The sequence below is a fragment of the Monodon monoceros genome, unplaced genomic scaffold, assembly GCF_005190385.1.
Source record: "Monodon monoceros isolate NGI ecotype Baffin Bay Population unplaced genomic scaffold, NGI_Narwhal_1 Super_Scaffold_16, whole genome shotgun sequence".
Classification (NCBI taxonomy): domain Eukaryota; kingdom Metazoa; phylum Chordata; class Mammalia; order Artiodactyla; family Monodontidae; genus Monodon; species Monodon monoceros.
Genome location: NW_021703772.1, coordinates 51,642,521 through 51,664,841, shown reverse-complemented (window position 1 = coordinate 51,664,841; position 22,321 = coordinate 51,642,521). Strand labels below are relative to the sequence as shown.

The window sequence follows — 22,321 nt, the reverse complement described above, 5'->3', positions numbered from 1 at the left end:
TGGTCTGTGTCTAAAAAGCTTTAGATGATTTCCTAGTCACTCCCTACCAACAGCTCCACTAGAGTCAGGCAGAGATGCTTCAGGCTCAAGTTGAGCTCCTCTTTCATCAAAATACCATAGAATCCTGGGGTTACCTTATCCTGACCTTGAGTCTTTTGTATCAATTTCTCAAAAAGTCCTCCTATAGCCACTCTTTGAACAGATTCAGGAACAGGGAACTCATGAATGTAGTGTCTTCCACTTTCAAACAACTCTACTTGTTAGAGAATTGTTCTTTGGAAGTGCCTACAGAAACTGTCTCCATTGTTCTCCTCATATGTATACTTCTCTATGTAATTCTAAGTAGAGTGACTTAAAATTACTATTTTATTAAGATAGTTATCCCAACCACCACTTCGTCTCCTAACTAGAAAGACTGGGCTCAAATAAATAAATAAATAAGCTACTTAAAGGATCTTAGAAATATTAGACAACTTGCAATAGAAATTTTAAATTATTATAAGTTCTAATTAATTCAGCATGCTGTAGAGCAGCGGTCCCAACCTTTCTGGCACCAGGGACCTGTTCTGTGGAAGACAATTTTTCCACGGACGGTGGGCGGTGGAGGTGGGATGGGTTCAGGCGGTAATGCAAACGATGGCAGGGATGGGAAGCGGCAGAGGAAGCTGCACTCCCTTTGCCCACTGCTCACCTCTTGCCGTATGGCCCAGTTCCTAACAGGCCACAGACCGGACCGGTCCTCAGCCCGGGGGGTGGGGACCCCTGCTATAGAGTTTAGAAACAGTGAACTCACTGGAACTCAATTGACATAATGGTTAGGCCAAACTACTTGGTTTAAAAAAATGTAGTTAATAACTAAAGGATCTATATATCTTGCACTGCCACACTGCAGAATAACAGCACCTGCCATGTGGAATAAACAAGAATTAAGTATGTTCAGGTAAAGAGAAAAACATTACTTGTTGTGCTTAAGCTATAGTCTTTCATCATTCTGCAAAGTTCTTCTTGATCCTTGCATAGTTAATTACCAATGGAACTTCGTTATAGATGCCACATTTATCAGAACATTTCATAACATGGACAGGCAAGACCAGGTCTAATACCTACAAATACCTGTTATTCTTATTATTTATATAATCACGTTTCGAAGCAAGGACTTATTTGCAATGCAACATCTCTTATATACTCACAAGCTGTGCTTCAGGACTATGCAGCATATTAAGGTAGGTAGCTGGTAGGCATGATTCCCCCAGTTACTTTTCCTAAATTGTCTACTTGCAAGATAATTTCCTAAATGTAGCCTATTAATCAATCTGTCTAGCTCTAAGTATAAAGCTCTGAAGTAATCTCCTACCTCATATTCTTCATGCTCAGTATGTATACAACACTGCCATCTAGATCTGCTCCCCTCAATTAAGTTCAAATGCTCGAGAGGGTGTGGAGAAAAGGGAACCCTCTTGCACTGTTGGTGGGAATATAAATTGATACAGCCACTACGGAGAACAGTACGGAGGTTCCTTAAAAAACTAAAAATAGAACTACCATATGACCCAGCAATCCCACTACTGGGCATATACCCAGAGAAAACCATAATTCAAGAAGACACATGCATCCCAATGTTCATTGCAGCACTATTTACAATAGCCGGGTCATGGAAGCAACCTAAATGCCCATGGACAGACGAATGGATAAGGAAGATGTGGTACATACACACAATGGAATATTACTCAGCCATAAAAAGGAACAAAATTGGGTCATTTGTAGATACATGGATGGATCTAAAGACTGTCATACAGAGTGAAGTAAGCCAGAAAGAGAAAAACAAATATCGTATATTAAAGCATATATGTGGAACCTAGAAAAATGGTACAGATGAACTGGTTTGCAAACAAACGTATGGACACCAAGGGGGGAAAGTGGCGGGGCGTGGTGGGGGTGGTGTGATGAATTGGGCAATTGGGATTGACATGTATACACTGATGTGTATAAAATGGATGACTAATAAGAACCTGCTGTGTAAAAAAATAAAATTCAAAAATTCCAAAACAATAAATTCCTTTTTGAAAAATTATGTTTTATTTACCAAACTTTCTTCTTCATCCAATAATACTTTTCTCACTAACAAATATTAAGCATTTCTGAAAAACAACCCTACTAATTCTGATTGCAGCACTTTCCTCTCTAACACATTCTAATAATTTTTTGGGAAGAGCAAAACCTTTCATTTCAGTTGAAAAACCCAAATGCCCTTCCTGATATTGTGAGTGTATTGTTGCCCCCCTGCCCACTACCATGTTACACAAATAATTCACATACCTGCCACCTTTTAAAACTCTGAAATATCCACCCTTGCAAAAAAAAATCTTCCCTAAAATAATATGCTTTTAGTCTTGTACATCAGTCCAGCACTTTAGCAAATTGATTCACCTAAATTTTTAAAATGTCAATTAAAGTATATGTCACTTGCTTTGTTTCTAATGTTCGCATGCCAGTGAACAATTTCTACACACACCAGCAATGTATTGCAAACAACAGTTCCTAATGCCTACTGTGAATAACATACTTATTTGGTAGCTACTAAATTATAGAAGATAAGTAAAATTAGCATATTTTTTCATCCTGAAAAATATATATTTGTTTTTACAGAATATTTACACTCAGTCAATCATATCCAAATTAACCAGTGGGTAGCTATTAATACTATCAATAAATTTGCAAAAAAGGATCATAGTATAGTTATATCACACAATCAATATAATATGTTCCATCAATGCTTTTCTATATACTCACAGGGTTAAAGCCAAGAATTAAGGACTACAGAGGCAAATGTATACACATTAGGTAAGAATAAGGTGATACGCTGTGATTTCTCAGTACTTATATTTATAACCCTCCTTTTGCTTTCCTATGCCCGATCCTGCAAGGTGGATGACTATGCCATAGTACATTATCAGCACTGTTATTACACAGATACAAATGAACTACAGCCTAATTACATACATCGCAAACATTTAAAAATTGTAAGTCTCAAATATGTGGCTAAAAACTAATGAAAACATTTAATAACATAAGCCATATGACATTAATAGATTAATAATACAACCTACCCATCAAATCCCTGTAGTTCACATTCTTTTAGCAGTGACATGGCATGCCCTTCATATTCTGTTACTATATGAAAAAAAAACACACAGAAAAAGATGAAAGTTTTAAACAAATGATCTACACTTTTAAACTTGGTTTGGCAAAATAATATGCTAAACATACGGTCAGGTCGTAAAACAACATTTATTCTTGAATATTTATATTTTAATCATGGGAAAGAGGATTAAGTGTTACTTGCCTGTTATGTTTTACAGCTTTATGTAAAAGAGGGTCATATATTTGTTCCAACTACATAAGTCATTTGGGGATATCCCATTAGATAATTTATCTTGGTGCCTGTCTGTTTAGTGTTCCCTAAATAAGACACATTTCCTTTAAATCAGAAGCCTAGGAGCAGCAGTATTTTGAAAATAAGGCATATTAGCTGGCACCAAATAGTCAATGTTAAATCACTTTGGCAACCTTACATGAATAAATTAGTTGAAAGGTTAGTGTAAGATTTACATACTAGAAGAATGTGTGTCTGGAACTGCTAGACTAAAAAGAGGAGGAGTTGGATGTGAAAATGTGAAGCAAAGCCAACACCAAGGATAACAGACCCAACGCCAAGAAGGGTGGCACACAGGCCCACCAGAGCCCAGATTCTCTGAGGAAATGAATCTGTCACTCCCTATTGCTGCCTCTACAGTCATGATGCCCTATGCAGTGTTGCAAATGCCAGAGAAGACAGGATAAACTGGCACACTGCAGATGGCACCAAGCATCCCAACCACATTTAGCATTTTCTAGGGCAGCTTTGCCAGAAGAGACAGCCCAGCTGTACCCACCCATCAAAGGTTTCTGCTGACTGACATGACACTGCAGATGGATGTTTTTGTGTAAGAATGTGCATCATTATATGCAAGATTACATTAATCTTTCATGCCTGTCTGTCCCTGGTGCCAGCATGGTTCAAGCTTTTCCTACAATGCTTTTAGATATTGTTAAAAATTATCAGTCTTGGTGTCTAAAAGAATCATTCTGTATCCAGCAGCATTACATTGTAATTCTCCCACAGCTTATTCAAATGCCGTTAACATTCACATGAATAAAACCTCTCTCTATTAAATTCTATTAAGAAGAAAGCTACAAGAAAATGAAATATTTAATATTAATAAATTTAGGTTATCGTAAATGATTGTGTGATCATTCATCTATAACTTCAGCAAGTAGTTGCAACCTTAAAAAGCAAAATAATAAAATGCCTTACAAACACACATTAAAAATAATTAAGGATATTAGGAAGAAATATTTATGCTGAGAATCAGTTTATCAAGTCTCGCTTTTATTCCAAAGCTTACTTTGGTAAAGCTTTTCGAATCCAAAACAAAATTAGCCTTAAAATTATCTTGTAGCTGAATGCCATTTTTACTTAGGAGAAATTTTGAAATAATAGTCTATTTCTTCCTTTCATCTTGCAGGTGAAATGTGACTATACACTGATGCAAATTATCCAAGAACAGTAATTTTTTTAAGTGATATTGTAAAAGTTAAATAAGATGAGCCCAGGGTCAGAAAGGAGGTAAAATTATCTGGTGACTAGGCACTCCCATGGGCCCTGAGCTGGCAGAGATCAAGGCTACATTCAGAGAAGTGTCTTTGACCACGATAATGATAATCAGCATGATAAGGTCTAGCAACTTTGTTACTACCAAGATTGACTGAAGGAGGTGGAATTGCCTGTCTTGAACAAGAGAGATCACGGGCAGACATGAAATCTGTTTTCAAATACCTGAAGGCTCATGGAAAACACGTATTTCATTTATTTTGTGTCACTACTGAAGATAACGTCAACACTGAAAGTCACAAGGTGGCAAACGTCAGCTCACAAGTTCTTGCAGTTTATGTCTTGCACAAAGGCATTTGGCAAAGGGTCAGGTAGGTTTGCAATCCAGCCAGTACTCCTATTCAGCATGCGAGGTGACCTTGGGCTACATCAGCCCAGAAGAAAGAGCACCTTTTTGTAAGTTAGCACAAAGGAGGTGCTCTTTTCTAATATGACCCTGAACTCCAGTTGAGAATATCCATCAGTATTGTCCAGTAACAGCACACACTGACTCCATCACAGGGTGCCCAGGCCGAGGCTGGGTGTTCTTCCACCAAGAGTGTCACGTGACTGCACTCCACCGCATGAGGGAAAATGAACTAGATGGCCTCCAAAGTTCTTTCCAGTTTAATTTCTCTGCTGCCTTGACTCTTTCACTTTATCGTTCTATGAATTATCGTATGAATCTATGATGTCCAAAATTCCTCTCACACCTTTAATAGTGTAATTCCGAAAGTCTGCTCTGAGAGGAAGAGAAAGAAATGGTATCATATGCCATTTGATTCACATATCAAGTTACTAGGAATAAATAACTCTTTTTTTTAGGTTCTTCCAGTTCTTCTGACACCCTGTCCCCCAACCTCTGGAAATCTGTTCTCTGTATCTACACGTTCTGGTTTCTTTGGGGGAATTTTCAAAAAATATTCCACATATAAGTGAGATCATATGACATTTGTCTTTCTCTGACTCATTTCACATAGCATAATGTCCTCAAGGTCCATTTATGCTGTCCCAAATGGCAGGATTTCCTTCCTTTTCATAGCTGAAGAGTATTCTGTGGTATGGCATGCAAATATATATATATATATGTATACACACACACACACACACACACACACACACACCCCACATCTTCTGTATCCATTCATCAACTGATGGACACTTAGGTTGATTCCATGTCTTGGCTGTTATAAATAACGCTGCAATCAATATGGGGCACAGATATCTGTTTTGAGTTAGTGTTTTTGTTTCCTTTGGATAAATACCCAGAAGTGTAGAATTGCTGGATCATATGGTAGTTCTATTTTTAATTTTTTGAGGGGCCTCCATAGTGGCTGCACCAATTTACATTCCCACCAACAATGCATGAGGGTTCCCTTTTCTCCACATTCTCACCGACACTTGTTATTTCTGGCCTTTTTGAAAATACCCATTCTTTTTTTTTGGCTGTACGCGGGCCTATCACTGTTGTGGCCTCTCCCGTTGCGGAGCACAGGCTCCGGACGCACAGGCTCAGCGGCCATGACTCATGGGCCCAGCCGCTCCGCGGCATGTGGGATCTTCCCGGACCGGGGCACGAACCCGTGTCCCCTGCATTGGCAGGCGGACTCTCAACCACCGTGCCACCAGGGAAGCCCTTAAAATACCCATTCTGACAGGTGTGAGGTGATACCTCATTGTGATTTGATTTGCATTTCCCTGGTGATTAGTGATGCTGAGTGCCTTTTTATGTACCAGTTGGCTACAGGCATATCTTATTTGGAAAAATGTCTACTCAGGTTATCTGTGCACATTTTAACCAGATTCTTTCGTGGGGGGTTTGCTATTCATTTTTTTTTAATGTATAGAAAAATTATAATGTATTCATCTAGCTATAATTTTTACATCATGCCTCATTTATACAGCACTATCTCTTAATGAATTCATCATCATACAGAATTTGTTACATAATTCATGTTCCATTTGGACTTGGCAGTGCACAGGAGATATGTTAAAACAATGGTCACACTGGACATGCAGAAAATATGTACTCTTTCTGCTTTACTCTTTCATAGAAAATACTTTTTCAAAGTTTGAGTTGAATCTTACTGTTACATAATTTATGAAACTGAAATCAACTGCATTATGACCATGTTTTTATAGTACTTTATAGTATACAAGGTAGTTTTAAATATACTACCTTATTCAAACTATAAAACTATACTGTGAGATAAGCAGGAAGATTCTAAAACTTTTCAGATACCCAAATGTTTATTCAGTCCTTCACATGAAACAGGAGACATTTTTAATATAAATATTTAGCCAATATACATATCAAAATGGTTTTATAAGCAAAAGATGCAATTTTATAATTTTGCCTGTAGGAGGAGTGTTAGGCAGCTAATAATTAGCCATGCTGCAAAAATATGTAAATAAATTCTATATTTACATTTATGTAATATTCTAATTTTAACTTAAACTAAACATAATAAGCAAAAACATCTAAAATTCAGGGGAAAAAAGTCCTAGAACATAACATTTTTCTCTCCAATACACTTGTTTTAAGAAGGAAAGCACATTCCTATCATCTCCTCTACCTTAGTTCAGGCCTCATAGGCTGGTTTCCCTTCCTCCAATCTCCCCCTCTTCTCTTCCAATATTTATTCTGATGACATAATCATCTTTGCCAAACTAGATTACAACACTATGATAAAAAATGTACACCACCTCCGAATCAATGCGTGATGAATAAACTCCTGAGTGTAGCATAAAGATTCATCCTTAATCTGGACTCAGACTTCCTCCTGTGCGCTTTGTCGGGAGCCTTCCCAACTTCAGTTCAGTTGGCCTCAGCCTTTAGGAGAAGGGGGTCCCACCCTCATCCCATGGGAAGGGTCTTGATGCTTAAGACAGTAAGTGCTCCAGGTGGGGTATATGTACTACATCAGGACAGTCAAACTGATAGGAAAAAATTTTTAATCCTTGTTCAGGATTAAAACATGTTGAATCTCTTGCATATACACACCTCTCCCCATCTCACTAGATTTGAATAAAGAAGAACTGAACTCATTGGCACCATTTTACGATGATAGAAAGGACCATATTTAAGATAAAGCCAACGTTATGGAAGAACTAACAAAACACTGGGTACAGCACACACAGCCACACCCACTTGTATGTGCTGCTAGCGTGCCTGCCTTCTCTCACTTTTCTTTTCTGCTATATATATATAGTAAATATGTATATTTACTATAACAGTAAACCATTATTTACCTTCTCTGACTTTCTAAAACTGTCCATTTCAAATTCTTTTCTTGGGTCTTCTGATCAAAACAAATAAGACCCCTGAGACACCATAATTCCTTTATGTATATCCCAATTATATCTACTTTAAATATCTATTTTAATCCCTAATAAATTAACGGTCACTCAAGAGCAGGTAGTAGAACTTATCCATCTTGCATGGTGCATGGTGTTTAACACAAAGCATTCAACAAGAGTTTCTTGAACTGAATGATATGTAGTAATATCCATGTAAAACTGTTTTGGATACTAAATCAATGAAAAAACAATTAAATATTATTGCGTTCACCAATAAGTTTATTCAACTTTTAATTGGTTCATCCTAATATGAACTTCAAACTTTTCCTTCTTCCAATCCTTGAAAATCTTCAGGGAAAGCAACAATAGATCTGAATCGTTTCTTTTTCTTATAAATCACCTCCAAGTAAGACAAAAGCCACAAAGATGAAAGATTAACTCCTTCACTACAATTTTATTTTAATTCAGAAACTCCTCTTGAGTTTTTCATGGTAGTTTCTCTCCAACCTTCATTGTAGTAGATGCCTTTTGGGGTGGATGACCTTCTCCAAAAGATTATTGTTGCTGCTTTTTTTGTTTAAAGGAATTTCCTTCTACCCCATCCATCAAGTCATGAGATGTAGGTTTATAAACCTTATTTACGTTGTGAGACCCATCTCCCCTGGTGACAGCAGAGCAAAGCCAGGTCACTCTGAATCCCTTCCCTAGGAACTTATGACTGGGACTGGGAGATTCCAAGTACATTCTGGCCTTGTATCCTGAGTAGGCTTATTATGCAATATTCTTCATCAATTAAAATTTACTACAAATTTACACTGTGTGTTAATGAAGCTACACAGAAGTAAAACCAGAAGAACTGAGGGTGTGATTCACGATAACGTCAACCCTCCTCACCCCACCCCCGTGGGAAACATAAGAGTCTCAAGGAGACAAAGGAATCTGGTCACCAAATTTTAAAAGCTGAAAAGAATTTTACTAATCTTCTTTATATGAACTTTAGCATTAGCAAATTTCTGTCTTCCTGGGCACAAACCTAAGCACCCTTCTTATTTTAGACAATGAATTTAAGCTTCTGGCTTCTCTAAATTCATCTAAAATCAGCAGTTAAGTGCTTAGTTTTGACCTAACCAGCAGGGGTCAGAGTCAGAACAAAAACCACCTAATGAAGGATTCCATGGAAAGACATCAAACATTTAAGTGAACAAAAATCAATTGCTGCTGAACTGCAGAGATAATGTTTAAATAGCCAACATCTCAATGAAGGTATCAAACCGTGTGCAGCCCCCTTAAAAATGACACCTAATAATTTTTAAAGTCTGAAAAAAGGTTTAAAGAGAAAATACTGATATTCTAATAAAAATAACACAATTAAAAGAAAACAAAATAATTGAATTACAGTCCTGGAGCTGGCTGCAGTAAGTTATCGAAGCACAAAAACAAGCTTTAGATATTACAAGTAGCTTCCTAAATTGGACTCAAGAGCAAACTCAAGGTTATTTTGCTTCCTCAAGTATGATTTTTTTTAGAGGTGAAATTATATTCTGAAAATACTTACCTGTTACATCCGTCTTTATTCCCGCAATCTTCAACAGTGGTTCAACCTTCTCATAATAGATCTGAGTAGCTTCTTTTTTGTGGCTTTGAGGGTTAAGGACTATTTTTAATGACTTCGGTCTGTCTGAAAAACCTAAGAGGAAAATATAAAGACAAAAATTATAGTCTCTGTCGGCATTGTTTTTTCTTTCCCTTTAAAACCATACACTAAGGCCAGTTAGAATGTTATACACCTATTTAATTACTGTTGGCTATTTTTATTTGAAATTCTTCCAAGAGTTTTCCTGAATATGGCATTATTTTAAAACATTTCACAGTTCCTAGCAGTGAAATAAGAATATCCCTCTTAAAGTAAGTCATGAGTTATAACAAAGCATTTAATTTACGAAGGAAGGTGTGAATGAAAGTGACTTCATGAATATTAGGCAATGATTAAGTATATTTACCAAATCACCGATAATATATCCGAGGTACCTTTAGCATTTGTTTCTGGGGGAAAAAGCAATGGACTATAACAGATTAGAAAGTCCATTGCCTCTCCTTGGATGAATACGCTCATTGTTGGAACTGGGCATTCCGGTAACCCCAGGGCTACCCAGGGCTGACCTGCTGATGAGCCCAGAGTGGAGTGGAGGATGCAAGGCCAGGTCAGGGCCAGCACCCAGAGCAATGCACGCTGGAAGCTAAAAAGAGGGTTTAGGTCGGAGTTCAAGCCTGAAAAGGGGCCAAGGGAGAAAGAACTCTTCCCTGGGGAACTGGGAAAGCAACGCCTCTCAGCGGGGGTTCGGGAATATAGTGCTGCCTCACAGTTGGGGCTGAGATTTGATACTACAATTTTCTGGGCTTGCAAGATGCTTAGCACTTAGAGCCCAGTTGGAGCAGGTGCAAAGCAAATTTTCCGTTGTTAGGAAGGGGCAGGAGAGGACAGAGGAGCCAGAAGAAAGCTGACGACTATTTCTTTCACGGTAAGCTCTTCTCACAGGGCCATGCTTCAAAGTTAGAAAAGCAGTTACTAGCATCCATTTTTAATGAAACCGTTACCAAAGCCAAAAGAAAAATGTCCATTACACCCACGTCAGTTTTTGTGCCTCAAGTAGAGACAATATTTTATTTCTTACCATATTTGAAATAATAAAAATTTTTCAACAACACATATTGTTTGAATTCAGGGAGTGTCTTGGCTGAGGACCAGACAGGACGATGCTGAACTCCTTACCTCTTCTGTACTTGGCCCTGGGATCCCATTTTGGTGAGAGACTTCTGCCAGTCTCCTAATCACCCAGTCTTGCAACCTCAATTCCTTGTTTTTCTTTCAATTCCTACATTCAAATGAGTGCCCAGGTTCGTGAGGTGATAACTATTTGCTTCCATGCCTCTGTCCTTCCTGGCTGTCTCACTGTGGCTCGGCATTCTCCAGGACCACTCATGGGTACCTTGCAGCCCCCCCTTCCACCATATCCTTAGACATCACAGCTCCCAGCAGCCCTGCACTGGTCCAAAGCACCAAGGTTCATCACTGCCTGTGGGGCAAGCCCGACCCCTGAAAATGACATCCAGAGCCTCCCCCAACCAACTCCAACCTATCCTCTCTCCTCTCTCTCACACATATTCAAGAAATACTTGTTGAGCATTTGCACTGAGTACTGGGAAGAGGTGGAAAGTGATTAACATGTGTTCATGCTTTACAGGGGGAAGACGAACCCACAAATAGAACCAGTACAAGACAGAACAGATTTGTTAACACGAAGGCACAAAGTGCCCTGGGAGTGGATGAGAGGAGGGTGGTTAATTCTTATTAGGGATCCGGAAAAGGCTTCCCAGAGAAGGGAGCACTTGAGCGGGGCTTTGGGCTCATGCTGTTTTCACTACTTGTAATTCCCTCCTGCCTCACACTTCATCCTCCCCTTAGCGAAACAGCAGGGGTAGAGTCAGGGAGGAAATACCAAGCAGTGAGACCAGCACAGAAGATGCTCGAAGCAAACTAAGTGCAGAGGGTTTTCTGTTCCATTTCCACTTCCCCTTCACGATCCAGACCCACTGTATTACTTGCTGAATACCAGCTGTTAGGCCTTCCTCTGTTCAGACAGTTCACCGTTTCCACTCTGCCTCATCTCCAATCCTGTAAAAATCTGACCACTTTTTCAAAGCTCACCTCAAATACCACTTCCTCACTGAAGCCCTTCCTGACCAGCAGAATTCACCTCTCTGGCTTCTTGCTCCCGTGTTACTCTCTGTACCTCTATTATCAATTTTTTATATCATTTATACAGAAAACTCTGATAAAGGACTCAATGTCTCAGGACTCCCACTGGCCAAACCTGGGACAACACAAAATGGAATAAAGACAGTAACATATCATACATACTACAGTGACTTTTTAAAAAACCCAATTCCGGGACACTAAATACACATATAAATAAAGGAGGAAAAGGAAAAACTTCATCTTAGAGTAACAATTAATAAATACGGGAAAATTACAGAGTTAGAAAATCACTATTTTCAACCATCATAATAATGATGGATTTAGGCAAGAATCAGCAATGGATGCTAAAACCATCGGTGACAGTCAGTTGGGGAACAAAATACTTACTTATTCTTAAACTCTGTCCTTCCCTATTACTTTATTTACAGAAAGTAAAAAGGAATATTTACAGTAGGGAAGTAGGGCAGACACATCCTCAGTCAAGTGATCAAAGTTAACAACACTCTGAGTGTTGTTAACTCAAACTGACACAAACTGAGTGATACAAACTGACACATGTGCCTCATGTACAAGATACACAGCACTAAGGACACACAACTTCTGTGGGAGTCCTGCCCCAAGTGCATACATAATGTGGACCTAACAAGATGAAACACTCAGACAAACCCAAGTTGACGGGCATTCTCAAATCACCTGCCTTAAACTTTTCAAAAATGTCAAGGCCATGAAAGACAAAGAAACACTGAGGAAGTGTTCCAGATTAAAGGAGACTAAAGAGTGACAACTAAATGCAGTATGTGACTCTGGATCAGGTCAAAACAAAACTGCCATGAAGGGGGCTTCCCTGGTGGCGCAGTGGTTGAGAGTCCGCCTGCCGATGCAGGGGACACGGGTTCGTGCCCCGGTCCGCGAAGATCCCATGTGCCGCGGAGCGGCTGGGCCCGGGAGCCATGGCCGCTGAGCCTGCGCGTCCGAAGCCTGTGCTCCTCAACGGGAGAGGCCCGCGTACCACAAAAAAAAAAAAAACCTGCCACGAAGGACAGTATTTGTGTCCTTTAACCAGAAAGGACGAAGCAGATTAATCTAGGGCTCACTTTTATTAAAACACGAAAAGGACCAGAAATTTGTTCTAAACCCCAGAGTCCAGACAAAAGATCTGTTTAGGTTTCCCTTACCTGGTAAATTTGTTGGAATACCCTCATTTCTCCAGCAGGGACAGACCCAGTAAGGAAGGTGTCTAGCCACCAAATTGCAGTCCCCAAATGCTGTCATACAAACCAACTTTTATTTCCCCCTTTTCTTATATCATGACTGTGGAGGAACAGACGTTTGTGGAGATGAGAAACAGTCATTTGGGGTTAGTGAGGATAAGCACATTGCAGTCAAAGGCTTGTAGACCTTAAACATATGTATAAAAGTGCACGCTATACGTCCCACCCAATCTTTGTGACACAATCTTCTTAAAATGGCAGGAAAGGGGCTAAAATTATTTTTAAAGACTTTCTAAAAGGATTTAAGCAAAATAATTTTATTCTTAAGCCTCAGTTAACAACAACAGCAATGAAAACTAAATTAATCAGAAAGTCCCATTCCTTAGACATTCTGGTCAATCAAGGGGTTTTTAAATACAAGTCAACAAAGCCAATTTTTTTTTCTTTACCAGAGCACGTATTCATTTCCTCATTTCTCTTTTTCTTTTAGATGCATCTAATATGATGACTATGAAGACAGAGTCTAAGTACATATGAATTAGGTAGCAATTTGAAATCAATTTAGAGATCAGGATGGAGATCTCTACCAAATAAAGTCGGATTTTTTAAATGTTCTTAATTAAGTGGAATAAAGAGACATAATTAACAAATCTCCATCCTTCTCTCCTTGCATGCTCCCTCCTCAAGCCTCCTCCTATTCCATTCAGTTTCTTGAACTCCTTTGTTCCCTCTACCACAGGGTCCTTGCACCTGCTCTCCCCACTAGCTGCCCACCTACACCAGCTGCCACCATAGCCACTTTGCCCAATTAACCCCCTCTTCTCTTTGTCTTGATCTCACATCAGTCATTGTTTCTAGGGAAAGCCTACCATGGCTTCCTCGGCTTTGTGACTTCAGCTAGGTCATTTCCCCCTTATCATTTGTTCTCACAAGTCCATATACTTCCCAATCTTGATTCTTACACTGCTGTTATTTTATATCTATTTATTAATTATTCTTCCATATTAGACTGGAAACTCTCTGGGTTTTCCTCCACATTCTATTTCCTTAGTGCAGGACACATAATAGATGATCAAATACTTGATGAGTGAATAAAAGGGCAGTGTTAGCTTTAGGTCATCTAGATAACAATAACAGCCATTCATTTATTCACAAATAACTACATGCCTGTTATTTGCCAGGCAGGGCTCTAGAAGCTGAGGTTCTATCAGTGAACAAGAAAAGCCTCTGTCCTCATGAAGCTTCCATTCCAATGGTAGGAGACAGAAATAAACAAGAGAATTCAGAGCATGCTAAGTGGTAAAAAGTTCTAAGGATAAAAGTGAAGCTCAGGACCTAATGAAACTTAAAAGTTTTTGCACAGCAAAGGAAACCATAAACAAGACGAAAAGACAACCCTCAGAATGGGAGAAAATATTTGCAAATGAAGCAACTGACAAAGGATTAATCTCCAAAATTTACAAGCAGCTCATGCAGCTCAATATCAAAAAAAAAAAAACAAACAACCCAATCCAAAAATGGGCAGAAGACCTAAACAGACATTTCTCCAAAGAAGATATACAGATTGCCAACAAACACATGAAAGAATGCTCAACATCATTAATCATTAGAGAAATGCAAATCAAAACTACAATGAGATATCATCTCACACAAGTCAGAATAGCCATCATCAAAAAATCTAGAAACAATAAATGCTGGAGAGGGTGTGGAGAAAAGGGAACCCTCTTGCACTGTTGGTGGGAATGTAAATTGATACAGCCACTATGGAGAACAGTATGGAGGTTCCTTAAAAAACTAAAACTAGAACTAGCATATGACCAACAATACCATTACTGGGCATATACCCTGAGAAAATCATAAATCAAAAAGAGACATGCACCACAATGTTCACTGCAGCAGTATTTACAATAGCCAGGACATGGAAGCAACAGAAATGTCCACCGACAGATGAATGGATAAAGAAGATGTGGCACATATATACAATGGAATATTACTCAGCCATAAAAAGAAACGACATTGAGTTATTTGTAGTGAGGTGGATGGACCTAGAGTCTGTCATACAGAGTGAAGTAATTCAGAAAGAGAAAAACAAATACCGTATGCTAATACATATATATGGAATCTAAAAAAAAAAAAAGTCATGAAGAACCTAGGGGCAGGACAGGAATAAAGACGCAGACCTACTAGAGAATGGACTTGAGGACACGGCGAGGGTGAAGGGTAAGCTGGGACAAAGTGAAAGAGTGGCATGGACATATATACACCACCAAATGTAAAACAGATAGCTAGTGGGAAGCTTCTGCATAGCACAGGGAGATCAGCTCTGTGCTTTGTGACCACCTAGAGGGGTGGGATAGGGAGGGTGGGAGAGAGGGAGATGCAAGAGATATGGGGATATATGTATAGCTGATTCACTTTGTTATAAAGCAGAAACTAACACACCATATAGTTTATGGTGTATACAAAGCGATTATACTCCAATAAAGATGTTAAAAAAAAAAAAGTGAAGCTCAGTTGTGGGAGAGAAGGAGGGCAAAGGTAGAAGAAATGACTTGCTGGCCAGGGAAGGTCAGATCACCCAGAGCTCTGTAGGCATTTACAAAGATTTTAGCTTTGGTTCTGAGTGAGAGAAGAAGCATGGAGAATTTTGAGCAGTGTTTACAGCAACATAGCCTTAGGTGTTAAAAGGATCACTTCAGCTGCCATATGGAAAGTAGACACAGTTATAAGGACTAACAAAGTAAAGAACACTGGCAATATTCTAACACTGTGTGCTTAGACACAGTGGTTGAAGTGGACATTATAAGAAAAGTCAGATTCTAGATATATCTCCTCATTGAAGTATAATTGACATACACATTATACTAGTTTTGGGTGTACAATATAATGATTCAACATTTGTATCCATTGGGAAATAATCGCCACAATAATTCTAGTTACCATCTGTCACCACAGAGTTACAAAAAAATTTTTTTCTTGTGATGAGAACTTCTAAGATTTACTTTCTTAGCAACTTTCAAATGTATTTTAGATATATTTTGAAGGGAGAATGGATAAGATTTGTTTCCTATTTTGATATGGTATATGAAAGAGAACAAAGAGTAGTCACATGTGTGGCTGAAAAAGGGGAAAGTAAGGACATAAGAGGGCTAAGGACTAGTGAAAAGCGGCAAAAACAGTAAATTGTGGTCTCAGTGGGGCTGAAGGATTATAGGGGTTGGGAGAGTTGATCTGGTGAGCTAGGAAGACAGAAGGCAGTAGCCACATGGGGGGTAGGATGATTAAAATTGAGACAGAGAGTTATTGCTAGTGACAATAACAAGATCTGATGAACTTCCACATTCATCAGAATCACAAAAAGGAGCTTCTTAAAACAGAGATTTCTGGGTCCCAGCCCCAGAGTTCTGGACTCAGTAGTCTGCGGTGGGGTCTGAGAATTTATATTTATAACTAATTCCCAGGTGACGCTGATGATGTTGGTCCAGGGGGCCACACTTTGAGAACTACTGTACCAGAAATATGATTATGGGAGAAAATGGGGAAAGTGAAATACCTGTCAAGATCTCTGAAGGAGAAGAGGTAAAAACTGAGAGAAATGTACAAAAAAAACACACAAAATTATGACGGCAGTAGTATTGGAGGGAGTGACAGTGAGGCAGGAGCTAAAGTCTTCAAGGACTGGCAGAAGGATGCAGCAGGCTGTACAGGACTGCAAGTAATGCTAGCAGGTGGTGTCTGATGGGCTGAGCTTGAATGCTGAGGATTTTTAAGAGAGTACGCTGAGAAAATGGTCCCCAAATATCAGTGAGGTGCAAGAAGACTTCAAGACATCAACAGCACCTCCAGCACCAGTTGTATGAAAGGAGAGGACTGCAGGGGACGCTATAAACTCCCGGAAGAGCTGTGTCTCTCTACTAAAGCAAAAGGGGGATATTTGGAAAAGTGGTTGACAATATAGATTTTGCTAATGATGAATCGTTCGTTCCACAGGGCAAAAATAAAATGGTGTCTGGAGTTGAGGAGAGTAGGGGATGGTGTCAGGTTAGGCGGTACGCAGAGAGGGCCTTAGAGGGATGAGAGTCTAGGTGATGAAGGGCCTCAGGCGGCAATACAGTGTGTGTAAAGAGATAAAAGTTGTGTGCAGCAGTTGGGATTGGAGAGTGGGGCAGTGATGAGTGGAGTCTTACCACTCAAAGTCTTACCACTCAAGCACAAAAAGCTCTATGGATTCCGTCTTCTCTGGTCAATATCCAAGTTAGGGAAGAAGCAAAGTTGCCCGGAACTACAGTTGTTCCAAAGCCCCTTTCCGTCTGGTAACCATCCAGTGTTGGAGTCTGAACCCAGGTCTGTCTATGGCACTTGGTTACACTCTTCACCAAGTGACCACAATGCAAATGTCTCTATATCTGAGAACCATATACACAATTATTTTCTGTACAAATTAAAATACGCACATTGTACAGAATTCAAAAATCTTATTATTCAGCTCATTCCCTGGTATCTAGTTCCCTTCCTGAGGGGCAACCACTGGCATCATGTCAAGAATCTATTTTCTGCATATACAAAAATGTAGGTATACGTTCTGTGACTTTTTACATAGATGGTAGCATCCCAACCCACTATTCTGTGCCTTGTTTTTCCTTTTACAGTATTTTGGAGATAATTCCATATCATTACATAGAGTGCTATCTTACTTTGTTTAAAGCTGCCTAGTTTTCTTTGTATGGATAAACCTCAATTTAATTAACTAGTTCCCTGGGGATGGGTATTTAGGTTGTTTCCAATCTTCCTTTACTGCAAATACAGCTGCAATGAGCGTCTATTTACATAAAACTGCAGGACAAACTTCTAGAAGTAGAAACACTGGGTCAAAGGGTATGTACAATTTAGAGTGCATATTCCCAAATCACTTGCCATAGAAATTTAGACTTGTGACTGAAAAAAAAAAGTAAATGCTAGAGTAAAAGTAATTGATCTTAAATCTTGGCTCCTCCATTTGCCAACTGTGTGACTTTGGGTTATTGTTTAACTTCTCTGTTCTTCAGTTTCCTCATCTGTAAAATGGGGATAATAAGAGTGCCTCTCACAAATTGTGATGATTAAATACGTGTAAAGTACTTAGAAAAGTGCATGGCACATAGTAAGTACTCAGTTTACCTATTATTTTTACTACCAATTTACAAGGGTGTTTTCTTACACCCTTGTAAACCTTGTAAATTTTCAAAATTTTGATCTTTGACAATCTGAGGGGTGAAAAACCACATATCACTCTAATTTCAATTTACATTTCTCTTATTATGAGAGAGGCTGAGAAACTTTGCAAATGTTTAAGAGCTACTTATATTTTTCCATGAACTGTCCGTTTATATCATTAGCCAATTCTTTCTTTGTACTGTTTGTCATGTTAATTGTAGCAGTGCTCCATACAGTATCAACCTTTTACTTGTGTGAGTTACAAATAATTTTCCCTGCGTGTCATTTAGTGCTTTTAATTTTATTTATGCTGTTTTCTCTATGTCAAACGTTTTCATTTTTATGTGCCTATGGTTGAATTTATCACTTCTTTTATGGTTTCTGGGTTTTGTGTCATATTTAAAAGCTCCCTTTGTGACAAAAAAAATCCCCTATATTTTTCTAATAATTTTATGGTCTCAATTTCATATTTTATTTAATACTATCTGAAATTTATTTTGATAGATGATACAAAATTGGGAGTTGACTTTATTTTTTTCCAGGTGGCTATCTATCTGTCCCAACATAACTCATGGCATAATCAGTCTTTCTCCTACAGATTTCAAATGCCACCTTTAGATATACTAAATTTCTGGATGTATTTGAATCTCTTCTTGAGTGTCTAGTCTGAGATCTATTGATTTATTCATATGCCAGTATCATAATGTCTTAAATATTATAGTTTCATAACATGACTTAGTAGCTGATAGAGTTCCTTACTACTTTTAAGAATTTCCATGTCTATTTTTACACATGATCTTTAAAATCAGTTTGTCTAGTGTGAAAAAATTCTCCTGGTATTTTATTCGGATTACGTTAAATATATATTATCTTAAGGGCTGTTAACACTTTTATGAGATTCAGTCTTTCTTTACAGAAACATGGTATGCTTTTCCATTTTAAGTCTCCTGTGTCCCTAAGTACCATGGTAAACATTTTTCAGATAAATGCTGAATAAGTCTAGGTTTTTCACCTTTTTTTGCTGCTACTGTCAATATGTTTCTAACTCCATCTCCTAACTGACTCTTGACGCCATATATCAAAACCATTAGATTTCTACACCTAGCACTGAATTTTCTCATTGCTCATCATAGATTTTCCCTTATTCTCTTGGATTTTCCTGTCTAATAGTTATTTCATCTTCAAATAATGGTAATTTCACTTTCCTCTTTCCAACTGTCACACAAATTCATGTTCTTCTCTAGTCTACTTGCATTGGTGGGTTTCACCAGAAGAATGTGACCAACAGTGCCGATGAAGGATACTGTTGTCAGTTTCAAAATTTAATGGGACTCCCTCACGTGTTTCTCCTATTATAGGCTTTAAAATGAGATATATATTTATCATGTTGATAACACAGCCATCTATTCTTATTTTATTAAGGGTTGTTTGACACTCATAAGTAAAATCAATCTATACTTTTCCTTCTTCGGACTTCATTGTCAGATGTTGGTATTCATTTCATGCAAGCTCTAGAAAAAAAATCTGGGAGTTTTCCATATTTTCCTATGCTCCAGAATAATTTAAATAGTATTGAAGTTTTCCTGTTCCTTAAAGGTATGGTGCATATCCCTGTGAAAATATCAGAGTTGGTGCTTTTTTTAGGAGTAACAAAAAATTTCTGCTTCTTTGGTGATAACTGGTCTTTAACATTATCTATGTCTTCTGGAGTCAGTTTGGCCATTTTTATTTTCCTAGACGATGTGTTCATTTATTTCATCCTGCTCCTAAGAGGCAGCCCAGGTTGCCTTCTGGGTTCTAAATATCATCCTCCTATTGAGGAGTAGTAGCAACACTGTTTCCCCCCGATAATCAGAACTGATCACCTTTGCCAGCAGAGCAACTTCATTATTATTTTTGCACTTGCTGGTTCAGTGATATGGTTCAATAATGTGGCCAGGTAGTTTTCAATGTCCAATTCAACTGAACCACTGTCATGTTCCCATATGAAAGTATTCTTTTAAACTAAAAGCTCTAAATCAGCAGAGTTCAAAGTTGTAGAGGCCGGAAGCAAAAATATTACGAGTGGGTCACAAAAGGTGGAGATAAGAAATGTCACTTCTATCTTAACTCATTCATTAGTCCATAGACCCATGTATTCTGTTTATGGAACTAAAAACTACTTTAATATCACAAGATTTGGTCTCCCAGGTGGAAGACAATATTATAAAATAGGAAAAATGGTAAGACTAGTGAATCCCATACTTGTCAGCCAACTGTTTCACTAGTTTTGATGTGAATGAGTTCCTTGATCAAAAGCAGTATTGTATAGGATGCAAATTCACTGAACACGGCATTTAGTAGGGCCACCAATGGTAGTGTTGGCAGAAACATGGTGGACAGGAAATGCAAATCCATACCAGAAGTAAGCATCCATAGCAATGAGGCCAAGCCACTGACCTTTCACAAAGGAGAGGATTCAATGTATCAACCTGCCACCAAGTGGTGGACTGGTTGCCCTGGGATATGGGGTGTATCCAGGGCTCAAGGCTGATCTGCTTGCAGGCAGAGTACTCAGCAACGGTGGTAGTCAAATCAGCCTTGGTGAGCAGAAGTGCTTATTGCTAAATCCCTGTATTTTTCTCCTTCCTGCTTTAAGGCCACTTTGTTTATATGTTCAGTGTGCAAGCCCTGGGTTTGCTCTGAAAAGATGCTGACAAACATCTATAGAATGGAGCATCTTACATACCTGGTTATTTCCTGGTTATTTCTAGAGAATAAATTTTCTTTGGTGAGCATTTACATAAAACACAAATCTCATATTCTGTTCTTATTCTGTGAAAGTCATCCATATACTTTTGCTTTATACAGCTTTGCCACCAACCCTCCAAATTTTTACTTCCAACTATTTGGCCAAGCTCTTCGCCACTGTTCATGCATTGAGATACATCAATCCCTGTGGCCATCACTCCTTAACAACTAGTATCAACTGTTTGAAGTTCTGACTACCAGAAGGATCTCCCTTCCCTACTATCTTTTAGGAACACCTTGTGTGGAGCTGTAATGCTTCAGGAGCTCACTTCTATTATACCATACAGAGCTGTCTCTGAACTAGGCCCCATTTAGTTCCCTTAGGCAACTGGTCAGAGAAAATGTCTCATGAGGCCATATATGTGGGGTGAGGGGGAAGAAAGCAATCAGCAACAGTTGTAGGCCACCAGCACATTCAATGCCCTAGAACCTTCTCTTCTAGCCCGTTAATAATATTATCTGTATAAAACAGCTTTCTATTTAAAATAGCTAGAGTATTTTATGTTTTATATCAATTGAACTTTGATCAATACAAATGTTTAACAGACATCTCAAATTTAACATATTCAAAACTGAAATTCTGCTTTTCCCCACTAAACCTGGTCTGTCTACCCACCATCTTCCACTTCTCACTAAACGACAACTTCATCCTTCCACTCACTCCAGTCAGAAACTTCACTTTACTTTGAACAACTACTTAAGCATTTATCCTGCCTTTCTAATATGCACTATACTCCTAGCTAACCAAACAGTACCAGTTACAGAAGCAACATCATTTTTTAAAAAAAGAATAGCACTCATTTAGGAAGAATGGTTGAATTTGAAAATCTCCATGATCTACCCCTAGTTAAATAATCAGTTCAGGCAAGGATAATCAATGCATGTTAAAACCGTTAGATGAAATATTTACTGAGAACTAGACATTCCCTTGGTCCCTGAGTACCACCCAACAAATTATCTGCTAGTTTCAAATAGAGACATTACAATGGAGGGATCAAGCTTTTTCACCTCCTTGATTCAGGGATCAGTCTTAGCCTTGGGGAAGTCATCTTGGCCTCATTAACAGTAGGGAAGTCAGACATCCATTATGTACCACCTGAGATGATAAAAAATGAGTACACATACCACTTATGAAGTATCCTTGCCCAAAATTTATAACATAAATCTAGTTAAGTCTTTAGATTGAAAATCCAGTTTATAGTAAATACAGAGAATAGAAGAACAAGTTAAATGATTCCCCCAGGAAGCAATCAGATAGGGGCATAGCAGTACTGCTCAAAGTCTGTGGTCTCCACAATGACACCCCAGTATCACGCAGCAGCTCATTAGAAAGGCCCACACCAGATCCACTGAATCAAAATTTCTGGGAGTAAGGACCAA

General features: G+C 38.6%; 1 protein-coding gene across 3 annotated transcripts in view; it reads right to left on the bottom strand.

Annotated features, from left to right (window-relative positions):
• The window catches only part of CERKL (ceramide kinase like), a 142,353-nt gene that overhangs the window by 23,616 nt on the left and 96,416 nt on the right, over window positions 1-22,321 (bottom strand). Inside the window, exons 3-4 of one of the 3 annotated variants that reach the window (XM_029224449.1) lie at window positions 9,546-9,677; window positions 3,108-3,171 (exon numbers count right to left, since the gene is read on the bottom strand). The exons of 1 other annotated variant lie outside the window; for it this stretch is intronic. In XM_029224449.1, the coding sequence (XP_029080282.1) occupies window positions 3,108-3,171; window positions 9,546-9,677 (196 nt within the window). The remainder of the gene's footprint in view (window positions 1-3,107; window positions 3,172-9,545; window positions 9,678-22,321) is intronic. One more of the 3 variants, XM_029224450.1, reaches the window with a different exon arrangement.